This window comes from Triticum aestivum, chromosome 4D (genome assembly GCF_018294505.1).
Source record: "Triticum aestivum cultivar Chinese Spring chromosome 4D, IWGSC CS RefSeq v2.1, whole genome shotgun sequence".
Classification (NCBI taxonomy): domain Eukaryota; kingdom Viridiplantae; phylum Streptophyta; class Magnoliopsida; order Poales; family Poaceae; genus Triticum; species Triticum aestivum.
Window position 1 is genome coordinate 10,613,583 of NC_057805.1, and position 18,506 is coordinate 10,632,088.

General features: G+C 47.3%; 1 protein-coding gene and 1 long non-coding RNA gene across 18 annotated transcripts; one reads left to right on the plus strand and one right to left on the minus strand.

Annotated features, from left to right (window-relative positions):
* Positions 1-4,485: 4,485 nt before the first annotated feature.
* LOC123095694 (glycine-rich RNA-binding protein RZ1C) lies at positions 4,486-9,028 on the minus strand. 2 transcript variants are annotated; one of them, XM_044517244.1, is made up of 3 exons: positions 8,747-8,999; positions 6,303-8,104; positions 4,486-5,591 (listed from the first exon to the last, which is right to left on the minus strand). In XM_044517244.1, exon 3 carries the CDS (start codon positions 5,586-5,588, stop codon positions 4,746-4,748), a length of 843 nt encoding a protein of 280 aa, XP_044373179.1. In that variant the 5' UTR covers positions 5,589-5,591; positions 6,303-8,104; positions 8,747-8,999; the 3' UTR covers positions 4,486-4,745. The 2 variants fall into 2 exon arrangements, with proteins under 2 accessions (XP_044373179.1, XP_044373178.1); XM_044517243.1 differs by lacking the exon at positions 6,303-8,104 and having other exon boundaries at positions 8,747-9,028.
* A 3,501-nt stretch (positions 9,029-12,529) lies between these two features.
* On the plus strand, positions 12,530-17,230 carry LOC123095695 (uncharacterized). 16 transcript variants are annotated; one of them, XR_006446296.1, is made up of 12 exons: positions 12,530-12,834; positions 12,920-12,972; positions 13,056-13,100; positions 13,178-13,251; positions 13,448-13,613; positions 13,693-13,794; positions 14,236-14,468; positions 14,605-14,683; positions 14,765-14,870; positions 15,702-15,762; positions 15,945-16,676; positions 16,802-17,230. It is a non-coding gene; the product is annotated as an uncharacterized lncRNA (long non-coding RNA). The 16 variants fall into 16 exon arrangements; XR_006446298.1 differs by having other exon boundaries at positions 13,465-13,613; XR_006446304.1 differs by lacking the exon at positions 13,178-13,251 and having other exon boundaries at positions 13,465-13,613; positions 15,702-15,786; positions 15,945-16,055; positions 16,597-16,676.
* The last annotated feature ends 1,276 nt before the right edge of the window (positions 17,231-18,506 follow it).

Sequence of the window (18,506 nt, forward strand, 5' to 3'; positions counted from 1 at the left end):
CGGCGCGCGGAGGAGGGGGGAGGGAGGCGCCATGGCGAATTGGGTGGTGATTTGGGGGAGGGAGGATCAAAGGGGGGAGGAAGACAGGAAGGGAGGCATGTTTTTTTTCTTCCTTTTTTTCTTTACTTCTTTTTGTATTTCCTAGAGAGGGATTTATTTGAAGAAGATATAAAAAAAATACTATTATTTACTTTGCTTGCAAGATAACTGGCAGTTCACTTGTTTCAATTCAACCCCCTCTTTACTCCAACTGTACAAAAAATATGTAAACGAAAATTATGTACAAGCCAATAATAGTAACACTGTTTTTCTTCCGCCCTTTGTCAACCGACGACGTCGGCTGGGAAGGGATGGCAAGCGAACGATTTCTTGTGACAACTTTTGCGTGGTAGGAGACGGCAAATAATATCGTGTTTTTGCCGCAAAGTTCTCTTCTTTTTAGAATTTGTCATGCGTTTATGAAGAAACTGTCAACCCCACACAACTAAACTTGTCATCCAAAACGTTCACGTCAAAAACCCTCCCAGCGAACGTTCGCCAGATATTGCAGTCTCTCTTCCCTTTTTTTCATAAAAAAAAAAACTTTCTCTTCCCCTTGCAACTTTTCGCCGCCCTCATTTAATAAACTATTGTATTCCCTGTGCGAAAAAAAATCATCTGTTACATTTCATCCGATGCGTAACACAACAAATCTAATCCGTCGACCATGAAGGAAGAAGAGAGTCGTCCGGTTAACAAACGAAAAACCAGACAAGAACCGAAAGATTTTGCTTGTTCGAGCAATTCCAGCAGGCCTAGAGTGTGCATCACGACCATGCATTTTTTTTTGTCCCTAAGTTTTTAGATTTTATTATCAGATGCTCGTGATGTGCTTGCAGCACGTGAATGCGCCCCCGTTTCATGTGAACATTGGTGGCTGCAAACCTGAGCGCACATCACTTTTGCCACGGAATAACAAAAGGCGGAGTGGATTATTTGTCTGTCTGTTGTATAGCGGGGTGTGAAGAAAGGAAGACGGGGAAGAAGGTTTTGGATAAGAGAGAGGTCATGCGATGCGAGGACGCACGCACTACAGATGCGGAGACGGCGACGGCGACGGCGACAGGTCTCTCTCGAGACGAGGCGCCCACTGGATATGATTGCCGTGCGACGGCAACAATAGTTAAATGAGTTTTCTTCTCTTCCTCCCACCTTCGATTGCACACTACTCCCTCTTGGAGGTTCCATGTTAAATTTCTTTTTAAGTTTGACCAGGTTTACTCTTTTTTTTGTTTTTGAAACGAGGCAAAAGGCTCGCCGTTTCATTGATTAAGAAGAGGGTGAGATCGCCCGGTCAAGTGACGGAAAACCGGGCTAAGACCGGTGCAACGCAACCCACATAACATGGGCAACCTGGCTGCCGACATGGAACACTGAGCTACAAAGAAGAAAAGACATCCGCCGAGGAGTCGTCAAGCGTCATCGTCATCCCCGGTGACCGAACGGGTGACTCCGACTTCATCGACATACGCCGAGGAGACGTCAAGCGCCATCATCATCACCGGTAACCGAACGGGCGGCTCCGCCTTCATCATAGAGCTCCAGCCTCGAAGCCAAGCCAGCGCGCAAACAGTTGTTGAGAAGCCATGGCGGCACATGCCAACGGAAGGCCACACACGCGAATAACGATGGCTCCGACTTTGACGGCGAGCTTCGCAAGGGAAATATACATGACTTTGCGCCGACCGTGCCCCGCCGCAAACGACCACCTAGTGCATGTCGTCGGCACCACCTGGACTCGCTCCATCGCGGCTCCGGCTTCAAAGCAACCAAGCAACCCACGGAAAAGAGCACCTAGGACACGCCGGCAAGATCCGATAGCCGAAGCCCGAACCGCGACCCAAGCTCCTCCGGACGCCATCATCGTTGCCAAGCAGAAATCACCGCCCCCAGAACGTCTGCCTCAGCAAACCACATGGCGAAGATACTGCAATCCACCGGTCTCCGGTTGTAACCGGCTCCAAGACGATGCCCCCAAGGAGGAAGAAGGCCTGAAGACGCCTTCATCGCCTAATCTCACGGATCTGAGGTTTCCTTCCGGAGCCAAGGCCGCAGGACGAGGGGAGGAGCATCACACATACGCTTCCAAGAAAAAGCACGACGCCCGCGGGCGTCGCCGGATCCGGCAAAAGCCGATGAAGCTCGACCACCACCAGCCCGTACCGGCCGGCGACGAACAACCACCCACCAAACACCACCAGAGCATCGAGCAACAAGGGGAGCGCCTCCAGTCAACGCCCGCACCTGCTGAGGACGTCCTGCACGACCACCAGGCCAGCAGCCGCAGCGTTGCCGAAACCTAGATGTGCCAGCCGTCAAACTCCAAACTGGCCACAGGACCCGTCGATCCACAACTCCAGTCACGCGCAGCCCCCATGGCCGAAGCCGCCACCACCAAATATGGGGCCGCCGCCCCGGCAACTGCAATCCTCCGCGGCCAAAGACATCCGAGCAAGAGGAACCCAACCAGGCCCGTTGGTCCGCGTGGGCAACCCAAGATTCAGGGGCAAGGGCCCCCCGAAACTGCAGCGGCGCCGCCCCGCACGTTGCTCCGAGAGCGTCTGAGGACGGCCGAAGCCGCCGCCGGGATCGGAGCAGGAGGCCACCTAGCAGTAGCGCATGAGACGCGACGAGCCAAAGCCATGCCGCCAAGGGAGCCGCACCAAGCCGGCATGCCTGCTGTCCAAGCAACTCCACCGGGCACTGCGCCATGCTACTACTCCGCAGGGAAGGAAGGGAGCAAAAACGTGCCCCCTGACCGCTCGCGCTGCTCGAGGAAGCCATCGTCGTGCCTGCCATCGCCACCACCTTGGACTCACTCCACCGCAGCTCCGACTTCAAAGCAACCAAGCAACCCACGGAAGAACACCTCGGACATGCCGGGGAGATCCGACTACCGAAGCCCAAGGCGCGACCCAAGCTCCTCTAAACGCCATCATTGTTGCCAAGCAGAAAGCAACGCCCCCAAAACGGCCGCCTCAGCAAACCACATGGCTAAGATGCCGCAATCCACGGCCTCCGATTGTAGCCGGCTCCGAGACGATGCCCCCAAGGAGGAAGAAGACCTGAAAACGCCTTCATCGCCCGATCCCGTGGATCTGAGGTTTCCCTTCGGAGCCAAGGCTACGGGAGGAGGGGAGGAGCATCACGCAGCGATGACGCTCCCAAGAAAGAGCACGACGCCCGCTGGCGTCGCCATGGTCGGATCCGACAAAAGCCGAAGGTGGGACTTCTCCCGATGAAGCTCGACTACCGGCCGACCATGAACAACCGCTCACCAAACACCACCAGAGCACCGAGGGGAGCACCACCCATTAGCGCCCGCACCTGTTGATGCCATCCTGCACGACCACCAGGCCAGCAGCGTGTGGCTGCTGGAACCTTAGATGCGCCAGCCGTCAAACTTCAAACTGGCCGCGGGATTCCTCGATTCACCACGCCCCCTGGCCGAAGCCACCACCACCAAATCCGGGGCCGCTGCCCCGACAACCGCAGTCCTTCGCGGTCGAAGACATCCGAGCAACAGGAACCCAGCCAGGCCCGTCGGTCCGAGCGCGGAACAAGATTCAGAGGCAAGGGCCCCCCGAAACTGCAGCGGCGTCGCCCCGCACCTTGCTCCGAGAGCGTCCAAGGACGACCGAAGTCGCCGCGGGGATAGGAGCAGCAGCACCTGAGACGCGACAAGCCGAAGCCATCAAGCCGCCATGCCCCCTGTCCAAGCAACTCCACCATGCACCGCACCATGTGCTGCTCCGCAAGGAGGGAGGGGAGCAGAAACGTGCCGCCTAATCGCCCGCGCTGCTCGCGGAAGCCATCGCCGCCGGGGCGTCTGAATCACAGGGAAAGAGCCGCCGAGGTTTACATTTATGTTTTACTAATGTCTGCAACATCAAATATACTTTGTATATGGCATGAAACATATTCATGGTGACTCAGTAAAACTTAAGCAAGTTTGACTTGGGACAAACGTACAACTTCAAATATGTTGAATCAGAGAGTAAGTTTGTATTCTTCGTGCTGACACTCGAGTACATTTTGCACAGGAGTTCTACTGAAAGAATGGGACTAAACAAAAACAAAAACTTATTCTGCATTTCTAACTCATACCCAGTCAGCACAAAATGACCTAAATAACACGTGATGAAGACAAGTATGAAAGCCCATTCGTCAAATCATGATGCTCTGTCTAAAGACAACAGTCTTTGGTCACTCTTCTCGAAGTCATTCAGAAGGATTTCATAAATTCAGATCAATGAAATCATGCACAAGTTCAGAAACCACATTCAGTAGCCGACAGCCAAAACAACCAGGTCATAGCAGGCTCAGTCTGCTGGACAAACTCCAGTTGTGGTACCATTTCTGGTACAGAATAGATATTACCGTGCCATCAGATTCATCCATAGCAGAGCAGCAGGATTTCTTACCAACCACAGCAGACCAGCAGGATTTCATAAGTTCAGATCGATAATATCATGCAGAAGTACATAAACCATCATTCAGCAAAGGTAGGCAGCAGCCAGGGCATGACAGATTCACCCTCAGCACGGAAACAGTCTGCTGGGTAAACTACCAGTGCCCACGGGGAGTAACATTTGCAGTACAGAAAAGAGATAACCGTGCCGACAGAGTACTCATCAAGCATTCGGCCATGCCAAACTGGAAAGAGTTAAAACGCAAATACATAGCTCGACTGCAGCAACAGGTCACTAATAGCGGTCGTCGAAGCGTCCTCCTCCCCTGGGGCGGTCATACGGCGCAGGCCTCTCCCTGTAACCTCCTCCCTCGTAGCGAGCAGGCCCTCCGCTGCCATAGTCGGCGCCGCCTCCACGTGGACCGTCCCTGTCATAGCCACCACCGATGCCGCCCCTTGGGCCGTCCCTGTCATAGCTTGCACCGCCCCTTGGGCCACTCCTGTCATAGGCGCCACCACCACGAATTCCATCTCTCTCGTAGCTTCTCTCCCGCTCCCTGCCATAGCCACCTCCACCACCACTTGGTGCATAACGGTCTGGAGCTGCACCATACCTGTCTGCACCAAAGCGGTCACCACCAGAGGGGTACCGGTCACTGGCATAACGATCACGGCCCCCGTCATATCTGTCTCTGCTGTCAATAGGCTCACGGTACCCACCATAACGGCCACCATCATAGCGATCATCCACGTAACGGTCGCCAAACCTGTCTGATCCAGAAAAGCGGTCTCCCCTGCCACCGCCACCACTGAACTTGGAAGGAAATCGCCCAGAACGGCCGCCACCAGGGTTAGGGCAGTCACGAGCCCAGTGACCAGCACGGCCACACTCAAAGCAATTGCCAGGGGGTGGACCATCACCCTTACCACCACGATAATCCCCACGGTCACCACCGCCACCACCACTGCTGTACCGTGTGTCATCTGTTTGCATCTTTGGCTCAGCCCTGTTCACTGAAATGGTACGACCATCTAACTCTTTGTTGTGCATGTCGTTGATAGCAGTCTCAACTGCCCTGGGATCTGAAAACGTCACGAAGCCAAAGCCACGGTGCCGGTTTGTGTGCCTCTCCAGCATGATCTGCAATAAGAAATACTCGAGAATCAGCCTACATACAGAGCAAAGCCAAATGGTAAAGCAGCTGCAAAACCTTTGAATTCAGCAATGAGTAAAGGGCAAAAAAATCAGTAAATAATAACACGGATTCATTACCACAACACTCCCAGAGTCATAGTTTGTTTGATACTGTGGCATATAGCAGCTTATAAACACACAACAAACTGGAAATTTGCACTTTGAATTCAGCAATGAGTAAAGGGCAAAAACAATCAGTAAACAATTCATTACAGCAACATTTCAAGCCATAATTTGTTTGAAACTGGAGCATATAGGATTATATAAGAAACTGGAAACTGGAAACTGGTACTTTGAATTCAGCGACTAGTAAAGGGCAAAAAAAAAACAGTAAATAATATCATGTATTCATTACCACAACATTTCAAGTCATACTTTGTTTGAAAGTGTAGCATAAAGCAGCTGGAAAACGTGCTTTGACAAGGTAACGAAACGAATCACTACAAACAGCTGCAGGTCTATAGCAGCCAAATCTCATAGAAAGAAACATGCTTTCTCGTTTGAATGAATAACCATAAGCTTAAAAGCCAACTGAACAGCGACACAACCAAGGAAATGAAAAAGTAGTCACGATATACATGAAATAAGAATGTGTGAGGTAGACAACCATTCGTAAAAATCAGTTGTAGTCAAATTTAGGATGGTTGACAGAATTACCTTTTGAGCAGCATTGGGATTAGGTTATTCCAGAGTTTCATAATTCAACAGAACAAATCAAAACCGTCACATAGCCGAGTGTAACTGTAACTACCTTTCTGACTGAACATATCCTGAGAGAGCAAAGCTCGTTGTACTGAGAACCAGTCGGGCAAACAAACATTTGAGCAACCAAACAATGCTTGCTGCTACCATCTTTTGCTGTTACCCATATTAACTAGACTGCTCTGGATAATCCTGTCGTGTTTGGATCCTATAGCACATCTCATATCAACTAGACTAATTGCAGCAACTACTAACTGAGAAGCAAGGAACTTCAATTGGCATGAAAGTGGCTACCAACCAAGTGTGCCTCAAGGTTTGTAACACTCCCACTCATATCATATCATGCTATGACTAAATGCATAAACCAGTTCAGTAGTTAGATCCATCTAATAAATTTTCACCGTAAATTAGTGAATTACTCTGTCAGAAGCCAAACAAGAACAACATTCTCAGGCGGTCAGGCCCATCACCGATGTCTGAACCACTGGCATGCTGGTCTGGTAGATAAGCTCACGAGAGAATCTTCAAACATAGCAAAACAACACATGGAGACAGCAGTTGGCAATATCCAACAAGCATGACATGTCAAATGTGTGGGGTTGGTTGTGAGAAGTGCTGACATCAAATGTTGCTTCAGCAGCTATCCTTCAACTGTCATTCCATGAGCACTACACAGCACCAATGTCGTGACGAACCACAAACAAATCTGGATTTCACCTTCCCTCGGTTTTCATAACAAAAGTTACCAACGGCTACCACATGATTTATTGGCTGCAACGACATCCCTTAAATTATTTTGAAGCCAATAAGATCAGGTTGCACACTACAACATGTTTTACACCCAACTTGTCACAAAAAATGGCTATGACTACAAACCAAAAAGCGAAAGAAACAACTGAAGAAAAGGTATTCAGATGAATATATGATATGATGAGATAAATGATTGGGACATGATGATTACAAAAAAGATAATGCAACATGCTCTTAGAAACTAGGAGCAGAAAACAGAACAATTTTTTGGCCAACGAACAGAGTACTGACATACCAAACAAATCATGGCACTCGTATCAAGATTCAAGAATAGAAAAATATGACAACATATGTGAAGAATTCTAGTCGCATAGATGGCACAGGATTTTAAAATGGGTTACATGGTTTCTTAATATTTCACACAACCACACAAAACAGACAACAAATATTTTGATGTATATCACCAACAAATCAAATCAGTTAAACATGAAAGACTGAAAAATGTCTTCAGGTTTCCATCAGACAACAGACTGTCTGTTGAGCCGCTTCACAACTGCAGACTACTGACTGTGGTGTTGGCATAGTAGACTATCAAAATCACAGGGCATGCATGGAACCGCAAAAGCCAAAGTGAAGGCATTTCTTGTCAAGTAATACCACTGTAAGAACATGCTGTTTCTTCTATCAGACCACAAGCTGAATGAAGGTATCAGAACACAGCCAAGAGCAAGATAGATCAAGGGTTCCCAGATTACTGGATCAAATTTCACAGGCCCTGATGTTCACTTCAGGCATCCAACTGTGGCAAACAGCACCAGCACGACCTCTTGGTAAAGCAATTTCAAGCCTAAGTTTTCCCTCAAAGAGCAGTTAACAGCTGCTTTCTCCGCACAAAACACTCATGATTGCTCTCTGCAAAGCTGATCTTTCGACAAACAAACAAAAGAATCCCTGTTCTATCCAACTTCACAAATGTGCCAGCTCATTTGGCTTCACAAAGCAAGTGGCTGAGAAAAATAACCATCAGAGCCAGCAAAGGGAGGGAGAGAAAAATACTGTGAGCATTTCTGATGTGGCTACAAACTAAGGAACACCATATAACAAAATCTCGTTAGCAATAAATTCTACTCCCTCCGTAAACTAATATAAGAGCGTTTAGAATACTAAAGTAGTGATCTAAACGCTCTTATATTAGTTTACAGAGGGAGTACTAATTAGAACCTGCGCTTATTCATTTTGAGAAGACAGCATATTACATTGTGCGTTTCGAGATACTACCTCTGTAACTTCGTAAGACGTCTTTTGACACTATAACAGTGTCAAAAAAGTGGGAAGCCCCATTACTGTGAAGTATTAACCCTAGAGAACTGAGCCAGTGTTAACTACACGAAACCAAACACTGAGCTCATGTGCCTTGTTCGGATCCAGAGAACGTACTGATGAAGGTAGCAGGACCCTATCACTTATATAGGTTATAAGAGAATTATTAGAAAAACACCACCTAGACCTTGGCCTCCTTCCCTCAACACCCTCTAATTCCGCAGATCTAGCAGCTATATACACATACATGCCCACGAAATAATAAAAACCAACAAGCGAAAGCATGCGCTGAGGATAAGCACGGAGCGGGCGCGACGACGGTCCGGTACCTGGGTGTCGACGACCTTGCCGAAGCGGCGGAAGGCGTCCTCGAGCTTGCGCTCGTCGGTGTGGAACGAGAGGCCGCCCACGAAGATCCGGCTGTCCTCCTTGCCCGCCATTGCCCACCCGCGCCTGCCTGCGCGCCCGCGGCCTCGGCTCGCGGGGGGGAGAGGGGATTAGGGTTTGGGTGAGAGGAGGAGGAGGCGACGGCGAGGGGAGAAAGAAAGAAGAGGGGAAGCGACCGCTAGGGTTTGGGTGGCTTCCGCTCGCTTTGTTTCGCGTTCGGCCGCCTGGGCCGTGGGCCGCTGGTGGTGTTATTATATCGCTGGGCCTGCGGCTTTTCGGGGGCGGCTCCTATTCGGCCCGCAGGTCTTCTAGAAAAAATGGCGCGCTCGCGCGTAACCCCATCCTAAACGTACGGGCCGGCCCATTATCCGGATTTCATCTCCACCGGGTTTGGGAAAGTTCTAGAACCTTTCCTGAAGCGGTTCTTTTTCGCAGTTGGCACCTCCGGGCGCCGATCGCCATACCTCCGTCGGCCCCCATAGCATGATGCGCCACCGTCGTACCAAAGCCAAGGGCCGCCTCACAACCGAGCACACGCGACGTCGCCATCCCGGGGAAGGAGACCGCCACACGACTGCTGGAACTCCACCACCATCGCGCCGCCAGCAAGGCCTCGAGCCTTCGCCACGTAGACCCGCCACCAAGCCGCCATGTCCCGCGAGGGGGGGGGAGTCCCCGCCGCTGCCGCCGGCCCGGCCGCGCCCTCTGGCGGCGGCGAGAGGGGGGGAGGGGAGGGGAAGGGAGAGTCGGCCGGCGGCAAGGGTTCCTCCCCAACCGCCCGCGGGAGCGCCAGAGAAGGAGGGGACGAGGTCAAGTTTCAGATTTAGCAGATGAGATGTTTTAAATTGCGCGCATCCGTCCGGACAGCGCGGTCATGACGTGTTTTGCCAGTCAACACGGTCCTATATCCGTCCATGGACCTGGACCTCTGGCGGCGGCCACTGCATGGTCGTCGTCCGCTGCAAGTTAGCATTCTAGAACTTTTTAAAAAAAATAGTCAAACAGACGAACCGCCTTAATTAAATTATGTTAGAGGAATATCGAGCAGATCATTGATGATCTGAGCATGTAAATAAAATGAATTTGTGAGCCTATCATTCATGCTGTAAATAGATAATATCATTGCAGAGCAGATCGTTGGTGTTGTCAACACCAATGAATTTGTGAGCCTGTCGTTCGAAGCTATTGACGAGGAAAAACTCAAGAGAGAGATCTCGCAAAAAAAAAAGACCGCAAGAGAGAGCCATAATATTTAGACTCTGCCCGTTTATGTGTCCTCGATCCCTTTTTCTTGTTATTGCGCCTTTTTTCCCCTCTCTCATGTGTTGGATTGGGCTCGATCATGCCTCGTGGGCCGACTGATGCGCCGTGTTCGCTTGGTTCCACCGTCAGATGCCTATGGGACGACAACAAATGATCGACGTCCCTCTGCAAGTACTTCGTTCCTACGTAAGACTAGGACAATGCCCGTGCGTTGCTACGGGCAGAAGGCGGAAAATGCCTCAAGTACATTACAACAAGCAATAAAATTTCTCCTCCCGCATCCCACCTTTTTATCGACCACTGTGATTCCCAAGCAAAGCAGGATTAAATTCCCAATGTCATATTTAAGTACCTAATGAAGAGAAGCTAATGATATGTTGCAACAAGGCCTAAATTTTCTCATGGTTCCACATAAATTATGTTGCAACATGACCTCAATATTCTCCTTGCAAAAAGATAAAGTGGCATATCTCTTATCGTCCCTCCTCCCCATTCATTGAGACCTTTTTAACTTCAGCAAATCGATGAAATGGCCCTCATGTACCATGAGAGATGTCGGCATGTCGTATGCTTTAAAAACGAAATGGTCCTCAGCTACCCAAAGAGATGATGGTATATTGATTTCTTATCTACGAATAATGAAGATGCATCATGCGGTGCAATGTCAATGTTTGTCTCTCCATCTTTGATCGCAACAAATACAATTTTTTGTTGCTGAATGCCCGTGCAACTGTGACATACTTGGGAAATTTTCATGTCTCCGTCTGATCCTATCGTTCTCTCGTGGGAGGCTCTATAATGCGGTGATGTCCAATGGATCCGTTATGATGCCTCCCCTTCCTAGCTTTTTCTTATGCCACGGAATTGATGAAAATATATATACGCGCATACTGATAAATTTTCTATTGTAATTTAAGTATTTATGTGGTGCGATTTTTTTTCATTTATATAGCTATATATATATATATATATATATATATATATATATATATATATATATATTATCCCTTTAGCTTAATTTATTCTCGATAGTTAGCATCTCTTCATCCGCACAACTGAACGTGTTCAACTGCGACACTCACATGCAATGTCTACATCAGACGACACAAGCAAGTTGGGCGTGGTGTCGTCTCCCATCCACCCATTGGCCCACATTTACTCTTGCAAGTTGGGTGTGGTCGTAAGAGGGAGAACCTACTCCAAACCGAACATGCGACCAAAAATCGATCATACAAAATTTTGTCACACCTCTACTGCAACATAGGTCTACATTAAGCAACCCACCTGCAAGCTACGTCACTAATCTTACTATCTCCACTCCTCTATTCTCTCCTCCGCATATCGGACGACGCTTGGACCTTAGCATCAACCTCAATCACTACACTAATACTTCCTCTGTTCCGAATTATAAGATGTTTTGGCAGACTAAAATTTTTTAGCCTACCAAAACATCTTATAATTTGGAATGGAGGCACTACTATATTTTGCATGTAACTTGAACAATATACATTTATTAGTGTACTTGTAGCAGCCGAACAGGTCAAAGAGGCAAATCAGCATCAAGATGGTGGAACCTACATCACCTCTGAAATTTAACATGAACAATATTCTTGATCTCTATAAAAAAATAAGAACCCTCCAGCCTGCTGAACGCCTTATTCAACTACCCGTATTCGCCCAGAGCCTATTCGCCCACAGACACTTGTTCTCCTACAAACATATGTATAGATTCACCAAATGACCACTGGGTGATGCCAAAAGGATGGGCCAGCAAGCACAGAATTTAAGTTGATCGACAAAACCCACCGAAAAGGTGAACACCATAACCCAGACCAAGCTTCCAAATTCAAAACTGCCTCGGAATCAATGGAGAAACGGGATTAAAAAAACAAAATCCTTGAAAAATATACTTCTTCTCTAATTAGTTCCCCTCCTCATACATCTTTAGCTCCACTTCCATTCATGGCAAGCTTATTGTCATCTATGGAGTTGCATAATGTCTCTTAAAACATGGTGTGAATAAACAATCCGAAGGCGAGAACAAGTGATCTATAATTAGGTGCCGCACAAATGTAACTTCAAAAGAAGATGCATTGTGGGAGACTCTACCATAAAAAAGTACAAATTATAGAAAAACATATATTCTGAATCATGCAGATGAAAGTTGTAAAGGGGTATACAATTCGAAGGCAAACCTGTATATAGTACAGCCTAATTTTCTATGTAGCATCTCATTGTTAGAGTCCGAGACAAAATGGCCATGTGATTTTGGACCGTCCGATTGCGTTTCCAAAATGATCTTGTCCGTCGGATCTTCGTGTGGAGTGATCCTGGCCGTCCGATCGCGGGATGGTCGATGCGAGCCGTCGGATCGATAGAAACACCGCCCGTGTGGTTAAGCTCGTGCCACCGCCTGTAAATCCCGTGCCCCACCGAGGGCGTTCTCGTCTTTCCACCACCACCCACTGGTCGAGTAGCCGTCGCCATCAACAGTAGAAGCACTGGTCGCTGGACCGTAGGTCAACACGCCGTCGCCGTACAAGTCGGATCTCCTTCGCCCCTCTTCTCCGGCCGCCGGCTGGCGCCCTCCCTTTGCTGGAAGGCGAGAAGGGCCGGCGGATCCAGTCCCCGGCGTGGTCCTCTCCCTTCACCTCGCGCCGCCGACCTGGGCTCCCTCTTCTTCCACGGCCACAGCTTGGGGTTGCTGCCGGCTGAGATCGTCCAAGACGACGACAAAGGGTTTGACTCCTACACCAATCTCATCAAGGTAAGGTGGCCTGCTACACGAATTACACTCAGATTAGTTCAATATACAGTGAGTCAGCCAGCAAAGGACTAATAATTATGTGCAGGTTGCTGTTCTCGACACTCCTGATGTTGTTTCTCAGAGCAATGCCACGCTAAGGTATATATTGTTACATAATTTGAATCCAAGTCTTACTGATTCCACACTGCCTAAACTGACCACTGTTTTCTTTTTTCCTCCAGTTGCTCGCTCAAAGGGCGACAACCTGCTATGGGGTGGTTCTCCATGTGAGTAATATAACCTGCTATGGGATGGTTCTCTTTATTCCACACTGCCTAAACTGACCACTGTTTGCAAGCTTTAGTTCTTATTTGTTAATAATCGTGGGGTTCGGACCACGGCACTAGCGTCCCCTTGTCATCAGCGGCGGCGGCTTAGGTGATTGATCTATATATCACGGGTGATTAAACTGGTTTTAGCATGAGCTTGCAGTATACAAAATCCAAATTTTTCACCATGTTCTGTATTAAATAGGAGGAACTAAGATTAACCATGTATTTTAGTTCTAAGGAGATAGATCATAATTGTTGTGTGCTAATACTTTGAACGAACTCCTTTTTTAATCTTTGTGTAGGTTTTATATTTCTGCAGAATTATGTGATGGAGCCTTGATATGTACCATGACTTAAGTTCTGGACGTGCATCGAGTAAATGCAGCAGCCTTGATGTTTGAAGTTACATGGGCATGGACTCTAATTTGCAACCAGAAAGTTTATACCGTTGTTGTGTGGGTCAGTCTGGTAATGTTCCTTTCATCAACACATGGAATGCTTTATTCCTCTGTCTACCTTGGCTAACCACATTTTTGTTGGTATTTAGGGAAATTTGCACATCCAACTATTTGATCTGGGAAATGCAACGCCTCGCCACAGACTGTCAACGCATTCATGGTGGAGGGAAAGATTGGTGTTGATCCTGTTTGTAAGTTTCCCCCACTTACTGTTGTTATTTATGCTTGATTATGTATGGTTTTTTCTTGATTTGGTAACTGGATATACCTGCATTATTGTTGTGAGGCCAAGATTTTCAAGAATCTTACATTAAGCAACATCATGAGGTTATCCTTGGAATATAACAGTGCCATGGCATTTTCTGAGTACATTAATGAAAGATACTAAGATATCTTCTGGATTGAAGAAATTAAAATGATTTACATGCTTCAATCAAATTAAATAGTGATGAGAAAAGATAAATCGAATTAAAAGTGTGTGTTGCTTTAGTTGTTAAAAGCAACGTAAGAAAGTACATCTGCCGCCATGTGACCTTACATGTTCCTCAAGACTCAGTTTTTGTAATGCATACAAGAGAACAATTTCACTGGCTGTGGTAAAATTGACAGGCTCTCTCCTTTACTGCTTCCAGGTAAAATGGAAAGGATGGATGGGAGCTCTTCTGCGACAAATATAGAACTATAGACCCAACTCTGAAGATCAAGGCTTACTGTATGGACAGTGTTTTGGTCTTTTGTGCTGAGGCTGGCCTGGCCCAGCACGGAGAGGAAAGCGGACGCGCCCACCACGGACCACTTTGTGGGCGAGCCTGTACCAGATCACGAGGCCAGGCGGCGGTGGCCGCACAGGTACATCAATGTCAAGGTACGTGTATCGTCGCTCAGTCTCAGTCTCAGGCTGTCAGCATGTAGTAGATTGGTGGCAGTGCCATGCGTATTCAGGTTGTTCTTGCATCGAAAATGAGTCTGACCGAAGAAAATACTTCTACTTTCTGCTGCAGGGCTCTGGTCATTCCCACGATAGGTGGTATGCGTCTCTGAATCGATTCTCATCATTCACTCTGTTCACTCCATGTCAAAGTAAGGGAGCTCATTCATTTGCATTGCCTGCTTTTAAAATATATATCAAAACCTGAACTGAATTCCATTCCATATGTACAGCAGCTCTGCAGATTGGGAAGGGGAGCAGATCAGTGCCCGGTGCCACTACACTTCTGCTTCCGTTGACAATGTCATATTCAATCTCAACGACGATGTCTTCATCAAGGTCAATCGTTAATCGATCACCATTATTTTCTTGGCTAGAGGGTTTCTACATGATTGATTGAAGCGTATACATGGTGATGATTAACATATACACCACGTACTGCCAATTATGTTATGCTAACTGTTGAGATGCTCTGCTCCTTTCTGTTTCTACCATCCTGTAACTTCAGTTTGGAGATATTGTATTATGTATACTGAAGTTGGCGTATAAACTAATGAAATTCTGTTTGATGATGGAGATTAAAGACATATGTAAATCAAGTTCCAGATTTAATGATTGGTGATTATCAAGGTCCTTGGTTCCTTTTATTCTAGCCGATTGCCGTTAATTTCTTAGCTATAGGGTTAGTTCCTACAACATTGGACATATACAACACATGCTGCCATTTCTGTTATGCTAACTCTTGAAATGCTCTGCTCCCTTTTATTTCTGGCATGCTGTTAACTTCCAAACATTCAGTTTGGAGGTACTGTACTAATTTGCATATATACTAATTAAATTATGTCCAATGCTGGAGATAAAAATGTATGGAGATGATTAATACGGCAGCACATGTTGCCGTTTTTTTGTCATGCAAACTGTTTAATGTTCTGTCTTTTCAGTTACATAGATTCATTATTCAGGCCTTAGGCCATCTACTTACTGGAATAGGCAACAAATGGAGGGTAGACTATAGACATTTTCACCGCGTTGTTTCTTTCACGGAAACCATTTTATTATGTACATGGTTGTTTAATATCTTTATATTAGTATTTGATGTTTCGCTTTAACCAGAAACTTGTGCTAGGTGCTTCCCACTGACATTTTTTTTCTATTTAAAAAATTGGTCAGAGGACGAATGAAGCAACAAAGATTATGTTGGTCCATAGAGCCCTACTACATTCCTTTCCTGGTGAGTCTACTTGTTGCACGTCAGGTAGCATACATAATACTTTTTCTTTGGCATCCACATTAATTAAACTTTTGCCCAGTTTCCATGCTGAAATATATTGAAACATATCCCTTATTGTCTATTGTTCTGTTATAAGTGAGCCAATTGTCTTCCGTTGGCTGATTTTGTCTTTCTCATTCAAGGCTAAAAAGGGAATATTGTCGCTCGCTGTCTACCCACTTCGACCAGGTTCATATGACATGGCACATGATGAGTTAGGCAATGAGATGCGAGTGAAACTATGAGATGACCGAGTGAGACTACTGAACATTATGATTTAGTAGAACTACATAGGCCGCTCTGGCTTGCTTGGATATGTAACAACCCAACTATTGTCCCTACTTAATGAGGATCCATAGTCTTGACTTACTTTTCAAACCAAATTTATATCCCCTCTTTATCGTGAACTTGCCAATCAACTGTTCTATTAATCAAATGTATCTTGCTTTGCTTTTGGTATGTCTAATTGTCTTGCGCTTTGGCGTTGATTTAATAAAATGCCATGAGTGTCCTGGGCAAAGGTAATACCATGTTTTTAATGTATACTTGTTGTACTGGGCTGATCCAATTGCTTAAATTCACATTTGACAACACTAAATGACCAAATGCTTTGTTTAAGCGCTTGACAATATGTTGAGCCAGGCACCGCGCGCCAAGGCGTGTTTCCTACCTAATTGATTCGTTATCTGATTCAAAACACTACTCTTTGCTGCTGATGTAATCAGCATAATTGTATTTCTTTTAGATATTATTGAAGCTGCCTAAACAACATGTGTTGTCATTTTCATACTACAGGAAAAGAAGAGCTCCTAATATTTTGTATGCTCCATGCCGTGAGTTGCCACCTCTTGCCACATGTTCGTGCTAATTATCAAGTAACCTCCTGAATGAATTGTGATTGCGATTAGTATCTTTAGACGTTGGTCACTAGCTATAGTTAGCACTATTAGTCTGCTCGCTTATGTAACCACTAATGTGGTTGTTTGCTGCTTTTTTGCAGCCATTTGATCAAGTCAAAGGCAACAGAAAGGCACAAAGGCGATCAAGGTCCTTATGTACACCGAGTACTATCTTTTGTCTACTAATAATTGCAAGTTAGAAAAAAGAAGTTCCAACTCTTTCAAGCAGTGTTTGTGTTTCTATTGGGCAAAGCAAGAGTTTATTGTAAAAAAAAAAGGAAACTAACTAAGTCATGCATTATGTATTTACTGGTGGTGTCTAAGGAGAACATATATCCTACATAGCCTACCTTCGAATGCTTATATAAGCATATCCTTTGTACGGTTCTTCTTTTTTGACTTGGCACATCTGCTCATTTTTTAATAGATCTTCACCTAACTACCAATGTTGTAAAACATAATTCTCTTTTTGAGGATGCTTATGTCTGAAACTGTTCATCATCTTTCCAATATGTTATCCACATATAAAACCCATCTTAGATTTTATATCTTATTCATAAATAATGTTTTGGTGTATGACACTGTATTGAACCAATATCATTGCTATTTTTTATATTTGTAATGCTCCTATGACTATATTACCGGATTGGATATGACTGTACCTGGCAGCAGTGCTGCCGGGTGCGGTAAGCTGCACTTCCTACCTAGTACACGATGAAACCATCCCATAGAGTCACGCATCGCCTCTCACACGATCAGAGGCTCAAGCCCGAGCCCAAAGTAGAAAGGCATGCAGTTATATGCATCTCCAACCACTATGCATGTCTCAAAAAATCATTCCCTGGTGTTGTAAGCACAATTGGTCATAGTCAGGCGCATCTGATTTGAGAAAAAGGGTTTCCCCCGCTTTGTATTACAAAACAACCATCCGATAAAACCAATAGGTGCCGGGGCAGAAGCAGCACAAGCACGCCCAAAAGAAAAGAAAAAGAATAAGAAAAAGAAACAAATGCCGACAACCGCAGGTCGACGAAACAAAGATGACCAGTGACCGCTGCACCCACCGGAGAAGTATCACCGCGCTTCTAGCACTCCGAGACGTCGCGTACCGAGCAGCACCTTCAGGAAGGAATGCGACGACGACGCCGCTGCTGCCCGGACAAGTCCAAGGGTTTCCCCCGGTACGCAGAGGGCAGTGGGGAAGGGGCAGATCCGACGCCCTTCAGGAAGGTCCGGCGGCGCCCGTAGGCGTCACCGCGTCGGTGATGGACGAGCCACCAGGGATTTCTCCCAACCCAATCAACCACCACCACCCCGGACGATCGGAAGTGCTCCACCAGAACTACCGTCCACCAACATGTGCCACCACAGTCACTGAACCATCATCGCCGTCTCGCTGAGCCACCGACACGAGACCTGGAGGAGGGACGAAGGGCCAACGGGTTCGGGGGCAGCCGCAACTCAGCCGATGGGAGGGGACTACCACCACCCCCGACGCGGAGCCGACCAGACGTGACGACAAGAGCTTACCAGGCCCGCACAGGCCCGGCCGGACCCCAAAGGATCCGGACAACCCCTGCCGCCACGCTGCGGCACAACGACCGACGAAGCCGCCACCACCCGCATCCCTCGACGCCGCGCCACCACCACCAGGGAGCCACGCTGCCGCACGCCGGAACGCCGGCCCGCCCCAACCCAGCTGGGGCCCAGAAGAGCCCAGATCTGGGCGGAGCGGAGGCCGGCGGCTAGCCGCACCACCGCACGCCCCGCGGCCAACGGCCGCGCCACCGCATCAGAATCGCCCGC

What these genes read in the sequence shown, in the direction of transcription:
- LOC123095694 (XM_044517243.1), bottom strand. Translation starts at nt 8,857, where the DNA reads ATGGCGGGCAAGGAGGACAGCCGGATCTTCGTGGGCGGCCTCTCGTTC. An exon ending in GCAAGGTCGTCGACACCCAG is followed by an intron (nt 5,592 to 8,746) that starts GTACCGGACCGT and finishes TTCTTATTGCAG; the next exon opens with ATCATGCTGGAGAGGCACAC.